The 15,723-nt window shown below is 45.3% G+C and overlaps 1 protein-coding gene across 4 annotated transcripts in view; it reads left to right on the top strand.

The window, feature by feature from the left end:
- Positions 1 to 15,723, top strand: part of LOC132392020 (rhotekin-like) — a 258,421-nt gene that overhangs the window by 80,556 nt on the left and 162,142 nt on the right. For all 4 annotated transcript variants that reach the window (XM_059965934.1, XM_059965935.1, XM_059965932.1 and 1 more), the window contains exon 7: positions 8,756 to 8,862. In XM_059965934.1, coding sequence (XP_059821917.1) covers positions 8,756 to 8,862 — 107 coding nt within the window. The remainder of the gene's footprint in view (positions 1 to 8,755; positions 8,863 to 15,723) is intronic.

Below are 15,723 nucleotides of genomic sequence, written 5' to 3'. Positions count from 1 at the left end.
TCAATCAGGCTTCGGCGAGAACAGGCAGAGGCGAGGTTTGAATGGGGCACAACTGTGCAAGCGCATGAAAGTCAGCTTCTGAGGCAGCAGGAGAATTTAAATAGCGAGCAGAGGGTGAGTATGAGCTTCACTCCAGGTGAGGTAAGGCCGGGTAAGCTCCTTTAATTAATCTAATTAGATTAGGAGTAGGTAATGGAGGCAGCAGTTAGGGCAGTTGAGTGCTCCGTTTGCAGTACGTGGGAAGTCGGGGCGAGCACAGCTGTCCCTGATGACAACACCTGCAAAAGGTGCATCCAGCTGCAGCTCCTGAGAAACCATGTTAGGGAACTGGAGCTGGAGCTGGATGAACTTCGGATCATTTGGGAGGCAGAGGCAGAAATAGACAGGAGTTTCAGGGAGATAGTCACCCCTAGGAGTCAGGAGACAGGTAGTTGAGTGACTGTCAGGAGAGGGAAGGGGAATAGACAGGAAGAGCAGAGCACCCCTGTGGCCGTTCCCATCAACAATAAGTATACCGTTTTGGATACTGTTGGTGGGGACGACCAACCAGGGACAAGTTGCAGAGGTTGCGTCTCTGGCACCGAGACTGGACTCTCAGCTCAGAAGGGAAGGTGGGAAAAGAGGAGAGCAGTAGTGACAGGGGATTCGATAGTTAGGGGGACAGATAGGAGGTTCTGTGGAAGTGATCGAGAATCCCGGATGGTCTGTTGCCTCCCTGGTGCCAGGGTCCGCGATATCTTGGATCGAGTTCTCAGTATTCTCAAGAGGGAGGGTGAGCAGCTGGATGTCTTGGTCCATGTAGGGACCAATGACGTGGGTAGGAAGAGTGAGGAGGTCCTGAAAGGTGAGTTTAGGGAGCTAGGTGCCAAGTTAAAGGACAGGACCTCCAGGATAGCAATCTCAGGATTGCTGCCAGTGCCACTTGCAGGTGGATTTAGAAATAGTAAGATAGTGCAGATCAACACGTGGCTGAAGACATGGTGCAGGAGGGAGGGCTTCAGATTTATAGATAATTGGGCAGTTTTCCAGGGAAGGTGGGATCTGTTCCGGCGGGATGGTTTACATCTGAACTGGAGGGGGACAAATATTCTTGCAAGTAGGTTTGCTAGAGAGGCTCCAGTGGATTTAAACTAGATATGGGGGGGGAGGGGAACCAGAGTGCAGGAACAGATGTAGGGGAGAAGGAAGAAAACGAAGGCAGTAAAGTTCTTTGTACTGTTAGAGATAAACAGAGAGGAAGAGGTGGAGAATTTCTTAAACACATTTATTTTAATACTAGGAGCATTGTAGGAAAGGTGAATGAGCTCAGAGCATGGATTGATACCTGGAAATATGACGTTGTACCTATTAGTGAAACATGGTTGCAGGAGGGGTGTGATTGGCAACTAAATATTCCTGGATTTTGTTGCTTCAGGTGTGATAGAATCGGAGGGATAAGAGGGGGAGGTGTTGCGTTGCTTGTCAGAGAAAATATTACAGCGGTGCTGTGGCAGGATAGATTAGTGGGCTCATCTAGGGAGACTATTTGGGTGGAATTGAGGAATGGGAAAGGTGTAGTAACACTTATAGGGGTGTATTATAGACCACCTAATGGGGAGCGAGAATTGGAGGAGCAAATTTGCAAGGAGATAGCAGATATTTGTCGTAAGCCCAGGGTTGTGATTGTGGGAGATTTTAATTTTCCACACATAGACTGGGAAGCCCATACTGTAAAAGGGATGGGTGGTTTGGAGTTTGTAGAATGAGTGCAGGATAGTTTTTTGCAGCAATACATAGAGGTACCAACTAGAGAAGGGGCAGTGTTGGATCTTCTGTTAGGGAATGAAATAGGTCAGGTGATGGAATTATGTGTTGGGGAGCACTTCGGGTCCAGTGATCACAATGCCATTAGTTTCAATATAATTATGGAGAAGGATAGGACTGGACCCAGGGTTGAGATTTTTGATTCGAGAAAGGCTAACTTTGAGACGAAGCGAAAGGATTTAGAAGGAGTGGATTGGGACGATTTGTTTTATGGGAAGGATGTAATAGAGAAATGGCTGTCATTTAAAGGTGAAATTTTGAGGGTACAGAATCTTTATGTTCCTGTTAGGTTGAAAGGAAAGGTTAAAAGTTTGAGGGAGCCATGGTTTTCAAGGGATATTGGAAAATTGGTTCGGAAAAAGAGAGATATCTACAATAAATATAGGCAGCATGGAGTAAATGAGGTGCTCGAGGAATATAAAGAAAGTAAAAAGAATCTTAAGAAAGAAATTAGAAAAGCTAAAAGAATATACAAGGTTGCTTTGGCAAGTAAGGTGAAAATAAATTCGAAGGGTTTCTACAGTTATATTAATAGCAAGAGGATAGGGAGGGATAAAATTGGCCCTTAGAGAATCAGAGTGGACAGCTATGTGTTGAGCTGAAAGAGATGGGGGAGATTTTGAACAATTTCTTTTCTTCTGTATTCACTAAGGAGAAGGATATTGAATTGTGTAAGGTAAGGTAAACAAGTAGGGAAGTTATGGAAACTATGACAATTAAAGAGGAGGAAGTACTGGTGCTTTTAAGGAATATAAAAGTGGATAAATCTCCAGTCCTGACAGGATATTCCCTAAGACCTTGAGGGAGGTTAGTATAGAAATAGCAGGGGTTCTGACAGAAATATTTCAAATGTCATTAGAAATGGGGATGGTGCCGGAGTATTGGTGTATTGTTCATGTGGTTCCATTGTTTAAAAAGGGTTCTAAGAGTAAACCTAGCAATGATAGGCCTGTCAGTTTGACGTCAATGGTGGGTAAATTAATGGAAAGTATTCTTAGAGATGGTCTGTATAATTATCTGGATAGACAGGGTGTGATTAGAAACAGTCAACATGGATTTGTGCGTGGAAGGTCATGTTTGACGAATCTTATTGAATTTTTTGAAGAGGTTACGAGGAAAGTTGACAAGGGTAAAGCAGTGGATGTTGTCTATATGGACTTCAGTACAGATTCCGCACAGAAGGTTAGTTAGGAAGGTTCAATCGTTAGATATTAATGTTGAAGTAGTAAAATGGATTCAACAGTGGCTGGATGGGAGATGCCAGAGAGTAGTGCTGGATAACTGTTTGTCAGGTTGGAGGCCGGAGACTAGTGGTGTGCCTCAGGGATCTGTACTGGGGCCAATGTTGTTTGTCATATGCATTAATGATTTGGATGATGGGGTGGTAAATTGGATTAGTAAGTATGCAGATGATACTAAGATAGGTGGCGTTGTGGATAATGAAGTAGGTTTTCAACATTTGCAGAGAGATTTAGGCCAGTTAGAAGAATGGGCTGAACGATGGCAGATGGAGTTTAATGCTGATATGTGTGAGGTGCTACATTTTGGTAGGAATAATCAAAATAGGAAATACATGGTAAATGGTAGGACATTGAAGAATGCAGTAGAACAGAGTGATCTAGGAATAATGGTGCATAGTTCCATGAAGGTGGAATCTCATATGGATAGAGTGGTGAAGAAAGCTTTTGATATGTTGGCCTTTATAAATCAGAGCATTGAGTAAAGGAGTTGGGATGTAATGTTAAAATTGTACAAGGCATTGGTAAGGCCAAATTTGGAGCATTGTGTGCAGTTCTAGTCACCGAATTATAGGAAAGATGTCAACAAAGTAGAGAGTACAGAGAAGATTTACTAGAATGTTACCTGTGTTTCAGCACCTAAGTTACAGGGAAAGGCTGAACAAGTTATGTCTTTATTCTTTGGAGCTTAGAAGATTGAGGGGGGGGACTTGATAGAGGTATTTAAAATTATGAGGGGGATAGATCGAGTTGACGTGGATAGGCTTTTTCCATTGAGAGTAGAGGAGATTCAAACAAGAGGACATGATTTGAGAGTTAGGGGGCAAAAGTTTAAGGGTAACATGAGGGGGAATTTCTTTACTCTGAGTTGTAGCTGTGTGGAATGTGCTTCTAATAGTAGTGGTAGAGGCAGGTTCGGTATTGTCATTTAAAGCAAAATTGGACAGGTATATGGATAGAAAAGGAATGGAGGGCTATGGGCTGAGTGCGGGTCAGTGGGATTAGGTGAGAGTAAGCGTTCAGCATGGACTAGAAGGGCCAAGATGGCCAGTTTCTGTGCTGTAATTGTTATATGGTTATATGTTATGTGGAGTAGGTCATTTAGCCCATCGAGCCTGCCCTGTCATTCAATAAAGTCATGGCTGATCTGTCCATAAACTCAGCTCTGACTACCTGCCTTTTCCCCATAACCCTTCATTCTAACTGTGTCTTAAATACATTTAGTGAAGAAGCCTTAACTGCTTCCCTGGGCAGAGAATTCCACAGATTCACTACTCTCTGGGAAAAACAGTTTCTCCTTATGTCAGTCCTAAATCTTCTCCCCTGAATCTTGAGGCAATGTCCCCTAGTTCTAGTCTCACCTACCAATGGAAGCAACTTTCCTACTTTTATCTATCCCTTTCAAAATTTTGAATGTTTCTATAAGATCCCCTGTCATTCTTCTGAATTCTAGCGAGTACAAACCCAGGTGACTCAATTTCTCCTCAGAGGTTAACCCCTTCATCTCTGGAATCAGCCTGGCGAACCTCCTCTGCACTGCCTCCAAAGCCAGTATATCCTTCCTCAAGTATGGAGACCAGAACTGCACACAGTACTCTAGGTGCGGCCTCACTGGTACCCTCTATAGTTGCAGCATGACGTCCCTGCTCTTAAATTCAACCCCTCTAGCAATGAAGGGCAACGTTCCATTTGCCTTCTTAATAATCTGTTGTACCTGTAAGCCAGCTTTTTGCAATTCATAAACAAGCACTTCCAAGTCCCTCTGCACACAACATGCTACAATCTTTCACCATTTAAATAATAATCTGCTCTTCTATTATTCCTTCCAAAGTGGATGATCTCGCATTTACCAATGTTGTATTCCATCTGCCAGACCTTGACCCACTCACTGAACCTATCTATATCCCTCTGCAGACTCTCCACATCCTCTGTACAATTTGCTTTTCCACTCAGTTTAATGTCATCAGTAAATTTTGCTACGCCACACTCAGTCCAACTGGAGAAAGACCCATTCTCTCTGCCTTGTATTGGTTAACCAATCCACTATCCAATACACTTCCTCACACTCCATGCATCCGTATCTTATTCATAAGTCTCTAGTGCGGCACTTTATCGAATGTCTTCTGGAAATCCAAGTATATGACATCCACCTGTTCCCCTCTATCTGCTGCACTCATTATGTCCTCAAAGAACTCCAGTAAGTTTGTCAAACAGGACCTGCCCTTTCTGAATCCATGTTGCATCTGTCTAATGGAACCACTCCTTTCTAAATATTTCACTGTTTCTGCCTTACTGACAGTTTCAAGCATTTTCCCCAACTACTGTTGCTCTCTGCCCATCTCTCTTTTGCTTCCCGTCTCTTCTATATATATTCCGTCTTTCTCTATCTATATCTACCTATCTCTCCCCTCCCTCACTCCCCTTCTCTCCATTCCGTCTGTTCTATATATATCCTGTCTTTCTACATCTATATCTACCTATCTCTCCCCTCTCTCTCTCCCCTCCCTCCTTCTCCCTCCTTCTCCCTCCTTCTCCCTCCTTCTCCCTCCTCCCTCCTTCTCCCTCCTTCTCCCTCCTTCTCTCTCCCCCTCCCCCCTCTCCTCTTCCCTCTCCCCTCTCTGCCCACTCTCCCCCTTCTCTCCCACCCCTTTTTCTACCTTGTCCCTCTGCTCTCCCTCCTCCCTCCCCACATTCCCCCTCTCTCTCCCTCACCCCCTCTGTCCCTCCCCATCTCTCCCCCTTCCCTGCTCTTCCCCTCTCTCCCCCTTCCCTGCTCTTCCCCTCTCTCTCCCCTCAGCTCTCCCCTCTCTCCCTCCCCTCACTCTGCTCTCCTTCCCCTCTTTTCTCCCACACTCCCCCTCTGACTCCCCCTCACCCCCTCCCCCCTCCCTATCTCCCTCTCTCTCCCCCTCACACTACCCTATCTCCCCCTCTCCCCTCCCCCTCTCTCCATGCCCCCCTCCCCCTCTCATCCCTTACCCTTCTCCCCTCTCCTCCCCACCCTGTTCTCCCCTACCTTTCCGCTCTAAAAACCCCATTCTCTCAGCACCCCTCTCTCGCCACCCCCAACTCCCTCCCAGGTTCTCCTCTCCTGTCTGCCTCTCTCCCACTCATGTCCCTCGCTCCCTCCCTTCGTCTCCTGTCCTCCTCTCTTCCATCTTTTTCTCGCTCTCCCATTTACCCCCTCTCTCTCACTTCTCTCCTCTCACTCCCCCTCTCTTCTCTCACCACTCCTCTCTTCCCTTCTTTCTCCTTCTGCTCTCTGCCCACCCTCTGCCCCATCTCTCTGCCACCCTCTGCCCCATCTCTCTGTCCCCCCCCTCTTTCTGTCCCCTCTGTCTGTCCCCTCTTTCTCTGCCTCCCCCTCTCTCTGACCCCCTTTCTTTGAGGGGGCATACATGAGGTTTAGGAAGCAAGGATCAGATGGGTCTATTGAGGAATATAAGGTAGCAAGAAAGGAGCTTAAGAAGGGGCTGAGAAGAGCAAGAAGGGGGCATGAGAAGGCCTTGGCGAGTAGGGTAAAGGAAAACCCCAAGGCATTCTTCAATTATGTGAAGAACAAAAGGGTGACAGGAGTAAAGGTAGGACCAATTAGAGATAAAAGTGGGAAGAAGTTCCTGGAGGCTGTGGAAGTGAGTGAGGTCCTCAATGAATACTTCTCTTCGGTATTCACCACTGAGAGGGAACTTGATGATGGTGAGGAAAATATGAGTGAAGTTGATGTTCTGGAGCATGTTAATATTAAGGGAGAGGAGGTGTTGGAGTTGTTAAAATACATTAGGATGGATAAGTCCCCGGGGTCTGATGGAATATTCCCCAGGCCTCTCCATGAGGCGAGGGAAGAGATTGCTGAACCTCTGGCTAGGATCTTTATGTCCTCGTTGTCCACGGGAATGGTACTGGAGGATTGGAGGAAGGCGAATGTTGTCCCCTTGTTCAAAAAAGGTAGTAGGGATAGTCCGGGTAATTATAGACCAGTGAGCCTTACGTCTGTGGTGGAAAAGCTGTTGGAAAAGATTCTTAGAGATAGGATCTATGGGCGTTTAGAGAATCATGATTTGATCAGGGACAGTCAGCATGGCTTTGTGAAGGGCAGATCATGCCTAACAAGCCTGATAGAGTTCGTTGAGGAGCTGACCAGGCATATAGATGAGGGTAGTGTAGTGGATGTGATCTACATGGATTTTAGTAAGGCATTTGACAAGGTTCTACATGGTAGACATGGTATTCAGGAAGTCTGAAGGCATGGGATCCAGGGAGGTTTGGCCAGGTGGATTCAGAATTGGCTTGCCTGCAGAAGGCAGAGGGTTGTGGTGGAGGGAGTACATTCAGATTGGAGGGTTGTGACTAGTGGTGTCCCACAAGAATCTGTTCTGGGACCCCTACTTTTCATGATTTTTATTAACGACCTGGATGTGAGGGTAGAAGGGTGGGTTGGCAAGTTTGCAGACAACACAAAGGTTGGTGGTGTTGTAGTTAGTGAAGAGGATTGTCGAAAATTTCAGAGGGACATTGATAGGATGGAGTGAGCAGTGGCAGATGGAGTTCAATCCAGAGAAGTGTGAGGTGGTACACTTTGGAAGGACAAACTCCAAGGCAGAGTACAAAGTATATGGCAGGATACTTGGTAGTGTGGAGGAGCAGAGGGATCTGGGGGTACATGTCCACAGATCCCTGAAAGTTGCCTCACAGGTAGATAGGGTAGTTAAGAAAGCTTATGGGGCATTAGCTTTCATAAGTCGAGGGATAGAGTTTAAGAGACGTGATGTAATGATGCAGCTCTATAAAACTCTAGTTAGGCCACACTTGGTGTACGATGTCCAGTTCTGGTCACCTCACTATAGGAAGGATGTGGAAGCATTGGAAAGGGTACAGAGGAGATTTACCAGGATGCTGCCTGGTTTAGAGAGTATGGATTATGATCAGAGATTAAGGGAGCTAGGGTTTTACTCTTTGGAGAGAAGGAGGATGAGAGGAGACATGATAAAGGTGTACAAGATATTAAGAGGAATAGGCAGAGTGGACAGCCAGCGCCTCTTCCCCAGGGCACCACTGCTCAGTACAAGAGGACATGGCTTTAAGGTAAGGGGAGGGAAGTTCAAGGGGGATATTAGAGGAAGGTTTTTCACTCAGAGAGTGGTTGGTGCGTGGAATGCGCTGCTCGAGTCATTGGTGGAGGCAGACACACTAGTGAAGTTTAACAGACTACTAGACAGGTATATGGAGGAATTTAAGGTGGGGGGTTATATATGAGGCAGGCTTTGAGGGCAGCACAACATTTTGGGCTGTAGGGCCTGCAATGTGTTGTAGTATTCTATGTACTATGTTCTTTGCCTCCCCTCTCTCTGCCCCCTCTTTCTCTGCCTCCCCCTCTCTCTGCCCCCTCTTTCTCTGCCTCCCCTCTCTCTCTCTGCCCCCCTTTCTCTGTCCCCCTCTTTCACTGCCTCCCCCTCTCTGCCCCCTTCTCTCTGCCCCCCCTCTCTGCCTCCCTTCTCTCTGCTCCCCTGTCTCCTCCCTCTCTCCCTCCACCCTCCCCCTCTCCCCCTTTCACTGTCTCCCCCTCACTCTGTCTCCCCTGCCCTCCCTCTCCCACTGTGCCCTCTCACCCACTGCCCCCTCTCTCCCCTTTTGTCTCTCTCCCCCCTTTTCCGCCATCTCTTGCTCATGTCTCAGGCTCGTACATTCTTCCACCTGTCTCTCTGTCTCTATTGCAGAGGATTGCTCCTTCTGGTTGCCTCTCTACGGCAGTATGTGTTGCCGCCTAGCCGCGCAGCCTTGGTGTATGACACAGCCTGTGAATACAGGTATTTTAAACCTGCAGGTGAGTGTAAGTGTTCTCATACCTGTGTGGGCCATACCCATGACTTCAAACCTGTGTGGGCCATTCATCCCACCTTGTCTTCTGACTATCGAGAAACCAGCTCTGTTCATCCCAGTTGCAAGGATTTTCTCTGGAATCTTGTTGTGTTGTGTGTGCATTTGTGGTGTTGTGTGTGTGTTTGTGTCGTGTGGTTTGTCTGCCAGGTGTTTTGGGCATGCTATGTTGGAGATGGAATATGTGGCAAGTCTTGTGGGCTGCCCCAGTACGTAAAGTCATAGAGAAGTACAGCACAGCAACAGGTTATCTGGCCGACCTAATCTGTGCCGAACCATTTAAAATGCTGTACTAGGACAATAACGCTCTATATACCTACCATCCATGTACCTATTCAATCTTCGCCAAAGGATTGAGATTGAGCAAAATGCACCACTTGTGCTGGCTGTTTGGTCCAGAATCTCAAGCCTCTAGGTTAAGTAGTTTCCCCTCAAGTTTCCCTTAAACATTGCACTTTTCACCTTTAACCCATGACCTCTGGTTGTAGTTGCACCCATCCTCAGTGGAAAAAGTTTGTTTGTACTTATCCTATCTACACCCCTCATCATTTTTATATATCTCTAATCAAACCTCTTAACCTATTTAATCTTTCCTTATAAATCATGTGCTCCAGACCCAACAACATCCATGTCAATTTTATCCGTACTCTTTCAGTCTTATTTACATCTTTCCTGTAAGTACACTGATGCTGGAAAGTTGTGAACCCTCCAGAATTTTCACTGTTTCTGACGTAAAATGTGATCAGATCTTCATGCCTAAAACTAGAAAAAGAGAACAAAATTAAATAAATAACACCAAAACCATTATACTTCAGAGACACTTAATGAATACTTTACTTAAGTATTCACTATGGAAAAGGATCTTGGTGATTGTGGTGATGACTTGCAGCGGACTGAAAAGCTTAAGCATGTAGATATTAAGAAAGAGGATGTGCTGGAGCTTTTGGAAAGCATCAAGTTAGATAAGTCGTTTTGACCAGATGAGATTTTCCCCAGGGTACAGTGGGAGGCAAGGGAGGAGATTGCTGAATCTCTGGCGATGATCTTTGCATCGTCAATGGGGACGGAAGAGGTTCCAGAGGATAGGAGGGTTGCAGATGTTGTTCTTTTATTCAAGAAAGGGAGTAGAGATAGCCCAGCAAATTATAAACCAGTGAGTCTTACCTCAGTGGTTGGTGAGTTGATGGAGAAGATCCTGAGAGGCAGGATTTATGAACATTTGGAGAGGTATAATATGATTAGGACTATTCAGCATGGCATTGTCAAGGGCAGTTCGTGCCTTACCAGCCTGATTGAATTTTTTTGAGGATGTGACTAAACACAATGATGAAGGAAGAGCAGTAGATGTAGTGTATATGGATTTCAGCAAAGCATTTGATAAGATACCCCATGCAAGGCTTTTTGAGAAAATGAGGAGGTATGGGATCCAAGTGGACATCGCTTTGTGGATCTAGAACTGGCCTGCCCACAGAAGGCAAAGAGTGGTGGTAGATGGGTCATATTCTGCATGGAGTTTGATCACCAGTGGAATGCCTCAGGGATCTGTTCTGGGATCCTTACTCTTTGTCATTTTTATAAATTATCTGGATGAGGAAGTGGAGGGATGGGTTAGTAAGTTTGCTATGACACAAAGCTTAGAGGTGTTGTGGATAGTGTGGTGGGATGTCAGAGGTTACAGCGGGACATTGATAGGATGCAAAACTGGACTGAGAAATGACAGGTGGAGTTCAACCCAAATAAGTGTGAAGTGGCTCATTTTGGTACGTCAAATATGATAGCAGAATATAGTATTAATGGTAAGATTCTTGGCAGTGTGGAGGATCAGAGGGATCTTGGGGTCCAAGTCCATAGGATGCTCAAAGCAGCTGCGCAGGTTGACTCTGTGGTTAAGAAGGCATAACGTAACGTCCTTGTAAATCTCTGCACCCTTTCTATGGCTTCCACATCCTTCCTGTAATGAGGTGACTCCAAGTGGGGTCTGACCAGGGTCCTATATAGCTGCAAAATTGCCTCTCGGATCCTAAATTCAATTCCACGATTAATGAAGGCCAATACACCATAAAATGCCTTTGCTTTGGAAATTCTATCAGTCTTGTAAGGCACGACCTGCCTTTGAAAAAGCCATGTTGACTATTCCTAATCATTTGGAGAAGGAAGTCTGGGAATCAGAACAAGAGTACAGCGGGAGCCATTTTGATTTTTTCTTCTCATCGGGACTAAGAGAGGCAGGACTGCGCAGGCATGTGACATCGGGCAGTGAAGCGCAAAAGATTTAAAAGGAACACAGCCTTATACAGCAGGCAGCATCATTTGCGGGCAGCAGAATGAGCCAGGAGCAGAGTGAGGCCTTAAGGGCTTTGGCTCAATGGGCGAGGCAAGGTAGATTTAGGTTATTTGAGGAAAGTGGGAATTATAAGTGTGAGGGCAGCTTATTCTCAGTGTCCGATGTGGGAGGTCTTCGAGTCTCCTAACCTCCCGGATGTCCACATCTGCGCCAGGTGCGTCGAGCTGCAGCTCCTAAGGGACCGTGTCAGGGAACTGGAGCTGCAGCTCAGTGACCTTCGTCTGGTCAGTGAGAGTGAGGAAGTGATAGAGAGGAGTTACAGGCAGGTGGCCACAGCGGGGCCACTGAAAGCAGACAAGTGGGTAACGGTTAGGAGAGGGAAGGGGAAGAGTCAGGTACTAGACAGTACCCCAGTGGCTGTACCCCTTGACAATAAGTACTCCTGTTTGAGTACTACTGAGGGGATAGCCTTCCTGGGGGAAGCAACAGTGGCCATGCCTCTGGCACAGAGTCTGGCCCTGTGGCTCAGAAGGATAGGGAAAGGAAGAGGAAGGCAGTAGTAATAGGAGACTTGATAGTTAGGGGGTCAGATAGGTGATTCTGTGGACGCAGTCAGGAGACCTGAATGGTAGTTTGCCTCCCTGGTGCCAGGGTCCAGGATGTTTCTGATCCCGTCCAAGATATCCTGAAGTGGGAGGGTGAGTAGCCAGAGGTCGTGATACATATAGGTACCAATGACGTAGGTAGGAAAAGGGAAGAGGTCCTGAAAGGAGAATATAGGGAGTTAGGAAGGGAGTTGAGAAGAAGGACCGCAAAGGTAGTAATCTCGAGATTACTGCTTGTGCCACGTGACAGTGAGAGTAGGAATGTAATGAGTTGAGGATAAACGCGTGGCTGAGGGATTGGAGCAGTTTGTGGGATTCAAGTTTGTGGATCATTGGGACCTCTTTTGGGGCAGGTGTGACCTGTACAAAAAGGACTGGTTACACTTGAATCCTAGGGGGACCAATATCCTGGCGGGGAGATTTGCTAAGGCTTCTGGGGAGACTTTAAACTAGAATGATTGGGGGTGGGAATTAAATTGAAGAGACGAGGAGAGAGGAGGTTAGTTCACAAATAGAGAAAGCTTGTAGACAGTGTGTGAGGGAGGATAGGCAGGTGACAGAGAAGGGGAGTGCTCAGACCGAAGATGTAGGGGAGAAGGAAGAAAAAGATAATAAAGTTGTTTGCACCATTAAGGATAAACAGAGGAAGAAGTGGAGAGTTTGTTAAATGCATCTATTTTAATGCTAGGTGCATTGTAAGAAAGGTGGATGAGCTTAGAGCATGGATTGATACCTGGAAATATGATGTTGTAGCTATTAGTGGAACATGGTTGAAGGAGGAGTGTGATTGGCAACTAAATATTCCTGGATTTCGTTGTTTCAGGTGTGATAGAATCGGAGGGGCAAGAGGGGGAGGTGTTACATTGCTTGTCAGAGAAAATATTACAGTGGTGCTTTGGCAGGATAGATTAGAGGGCTTGTCTAGGGTGACTACTTGGGTGGAATTGACACTTACAGGGGTGTATTATAGACCACCTAATGGGGAGCGAGAATTGGAGGAGCAAATTTGTAAGGAGATAGCAGATATTTGTAGTAAGCCCAGGGTTGTGATTGTGGGAGATTTTAATTTTCCACACATAGACTGGGGAGCCCGTTCTGTAAAAGGGATGGATGGTTTGGAGTTTGCAGAATGTATGCTGGATAGCTTTTTGCAGCAATACATAGAGGTACCAACTAGAGAAGGGGTAGTGTTGGATCTCCTGATAGGGAATGTGATAGGTCAGGTGATGGAGGTATGTGTTGGGGAGCACTTCGGGTCCAATGATCACAATGCCATTAGTTTCAAAATAATTATGGAGAAGGATCGGACTTGACCCAGGGTTGAGATTTTTGATTGGAGAAAGGGTAACTTTGAGGAGATGTGGAAGGATTTAGAAGGAGTGGATTGGGACAATTTGTTTTATGGGAAGGATGTAATAGAGAATTGGAGGTCATTTAAAGGTGAAATTTTGAGGATACAGAATCTTTATGTTTCTGTTAGGTTGAAAGGAAAGGTTAAAAGTTTGAGAGAGCCATGGTTTTCAAGGGGTATTGGAAACGGTTCAGAAAAAGAGAGAGATCTACAATAAATTTAGGCAGCATGGTGTAAATGAGGTGCTCGAGGAATATAAAGAATGTAAAAAGAATCTTAAAGAAATTAGAAAAGCTAAAAGAAGATACGAGGTTGCTTTGGCAAGTAAGGTGAAAATAAATCCAATAAATCTGACGGGTTTCTACAGTTATATTAATAGCAAAAGGATAGTGAGGGATAAAATTGGTCCCTTAGAGAATCAGAGTGGACAGCTATGTGTGGAGCCAAAAGAGATGGGGGAGATTTTGAACAATTTCTTTACTTCAGTATTCTCTAAGGAAAATAATATTGTATTGCGTAAGGGAAACAAGTAGGGTAGTTATTGAAACTATGATGATTAAAGAAGAGGAAGTACTGGCGCTGTTAAAGAGTATAGAAGTGGATAAGTCTCTGGATCCTGACAGGATATTCCCCAGGACCTTGAGGGAGGTTAGTGTAGAAATAGCAGGGGCTCTGACAGAAATATTTCAAATGTCATTAGAAATGGGGATGGTGCCAGAGAATTGGTGTATTGCTCATGTGATTCCATTGTTTAAAGAGTAAAGGGTTCTAAGAGTAAATCTAGCAATTATCAACCTGTAAGCTTGACGTCAGTGGTGAGTAAATTATTGGAAAGTTTTCTTAGAGATAGTATATGTAATTATCTGGATAGACAGGGTCTGATTAGGAATAGTCAGCTTGGATTTGTGCGTGAAAGGTCATGTTTGACAAATCTTACTGAATTTTTTGAAGAGGTTGCTGGGAATGTTGACAAGGGTAAACCAGTGGATGTTGTCTATATGGACTGCAGTAAGGCCTTTGACAAGGTTCCACACGGAAAGTTAGGAAGGTTCAACAGTTAGTTATTAATATTGAATTAGTAAAATGGATTCAACAGTGGCTGGATGGGAGATGCCAGAGAGTAGTGGTGGATAACTGTTTGTCAGGTTGGAGGCCAGTGACTAGTGATGTGCCTCAGGGATCTGTACTGGGTCCAATATTGTTTGTCGTATACATTAATGATCTGGATGATGGGGTAGTAAATTGGATTAGTAAATATGCAGATGATACTAAGATACGTGGCGTTGTGGATAATGAAGTCGGTTTTCGAAGCTTGCAGAGAGATTTAGGCCAGTTAGAAGAGTGGGCTGAAAAATGGCAGATGGAGTTTAATGCTGATAAGTGTGAGGTGCTACATTTTGGTAGTGTTACGTACCCCGTAATTGGGTGTCTAACCAGCAGAGAAAGAAGAATTTGTTGGAGTCTGGTGGTACTATACTAAAGGTGTTTATTAATAAAAATAAGCAAAACCATATTAATAATGCAAATATACATATAAAACCAGTTAGCAGTAATAAACCTAAAAGTGCATGAATAATAATAATCAATAATAAACAAGCTCTATCGATGTCTAGGGGTAAATAAATTGTCATAGAAAAGTGTAAAGTTCAGTTCAGTTCATGAGTGCTAATGTAGTTATAGTTGTTGTATTGTAATCGTTGGGGAGAGAGAGAGAAAAAGAGAGAGAGTGCGAGCAGTAACAGCTACAGGCAGGCAAACCTTCCTTTATGTTCTTGATCCGTCGATGTGTTGTGGCCATTCAGGTATGACCCCTCTGTCCTTCAGCTGGACTGTTCTTCTGTGGTGGACTCGTCACCCAGGCAAGGGTGAACACACACACAAGCCCCCACCGTCCCTCCTATAACACTGTGAGTTAAACTGACCGATCCCTTTGTTCGGTCTCCAATGCCCCACATCTTCACGTGGGTTCCAACACTCAATCAGTGCTCAATAGTGTGTCTCCTGATGTGCCTGAGGGTTGTCTCCCCAGACCTCACTTTTATCCCTACTCACGGGGTCTCAGTTGTCCATCAATTTTGAATGGCTTTGTTCATCAAACCAGCCCACTCCGGCTGTCCACTGAGGAATTTTAATGAACAGAATGGTATAAGGTAAACAACCCTCTCAGAAGCCATGTCTTTCAGAAGTCATAATATGGTTAATCAACAAGTCTCTCTGCCCCGCTTTATCTCTCTCTTATCTGTAGCAGATTTTCCAGTTCCAGCATGTTTTCCCTTACATCTCTCTCTCTCTCATTAGCAGCATAGCAACAGTAATGGTTTGTGATTCTCCCGGGGGGGGGGGGGAGACATGGGCAACTCTGCACCCTTCTGCCCATCAGAGCTGTTCATCCTTTGTAACAGTAGGACTGATGAAAATAGGACATACATGGTAAATGGTGGGCCATTGAAGAACAGAGTGATCTAGGAATAATGGTGCATAGTTCGCTGAAGGTGGAATCTCATGGAGATAGGGCAGTGAAGAAAGCTTTTGGTATGCTGGCCTTTATAAATCAGAGCATTGAGTACA

The sequence above is a fragment of the Hypanus sabinus genome, chromosome 3 (genome assembly GCF_030144855.1).
Source record: "Hypanus sabinus isolate sHypSab1 chromosome 3, sHypSab1.hap1, whole genome shotgun sequence".
Lineage (NCBI taxonomy): Eukaryota > Metazoa > Chordata > Chondrichthyes > Myliobatiformes > Dasyatidae > Hypanus > Hypanus sabinus.
Note: the sequence above shows the minus strand (reverse complement) of the source record. Positions and strands in the feature narration are given on the sequence as shown.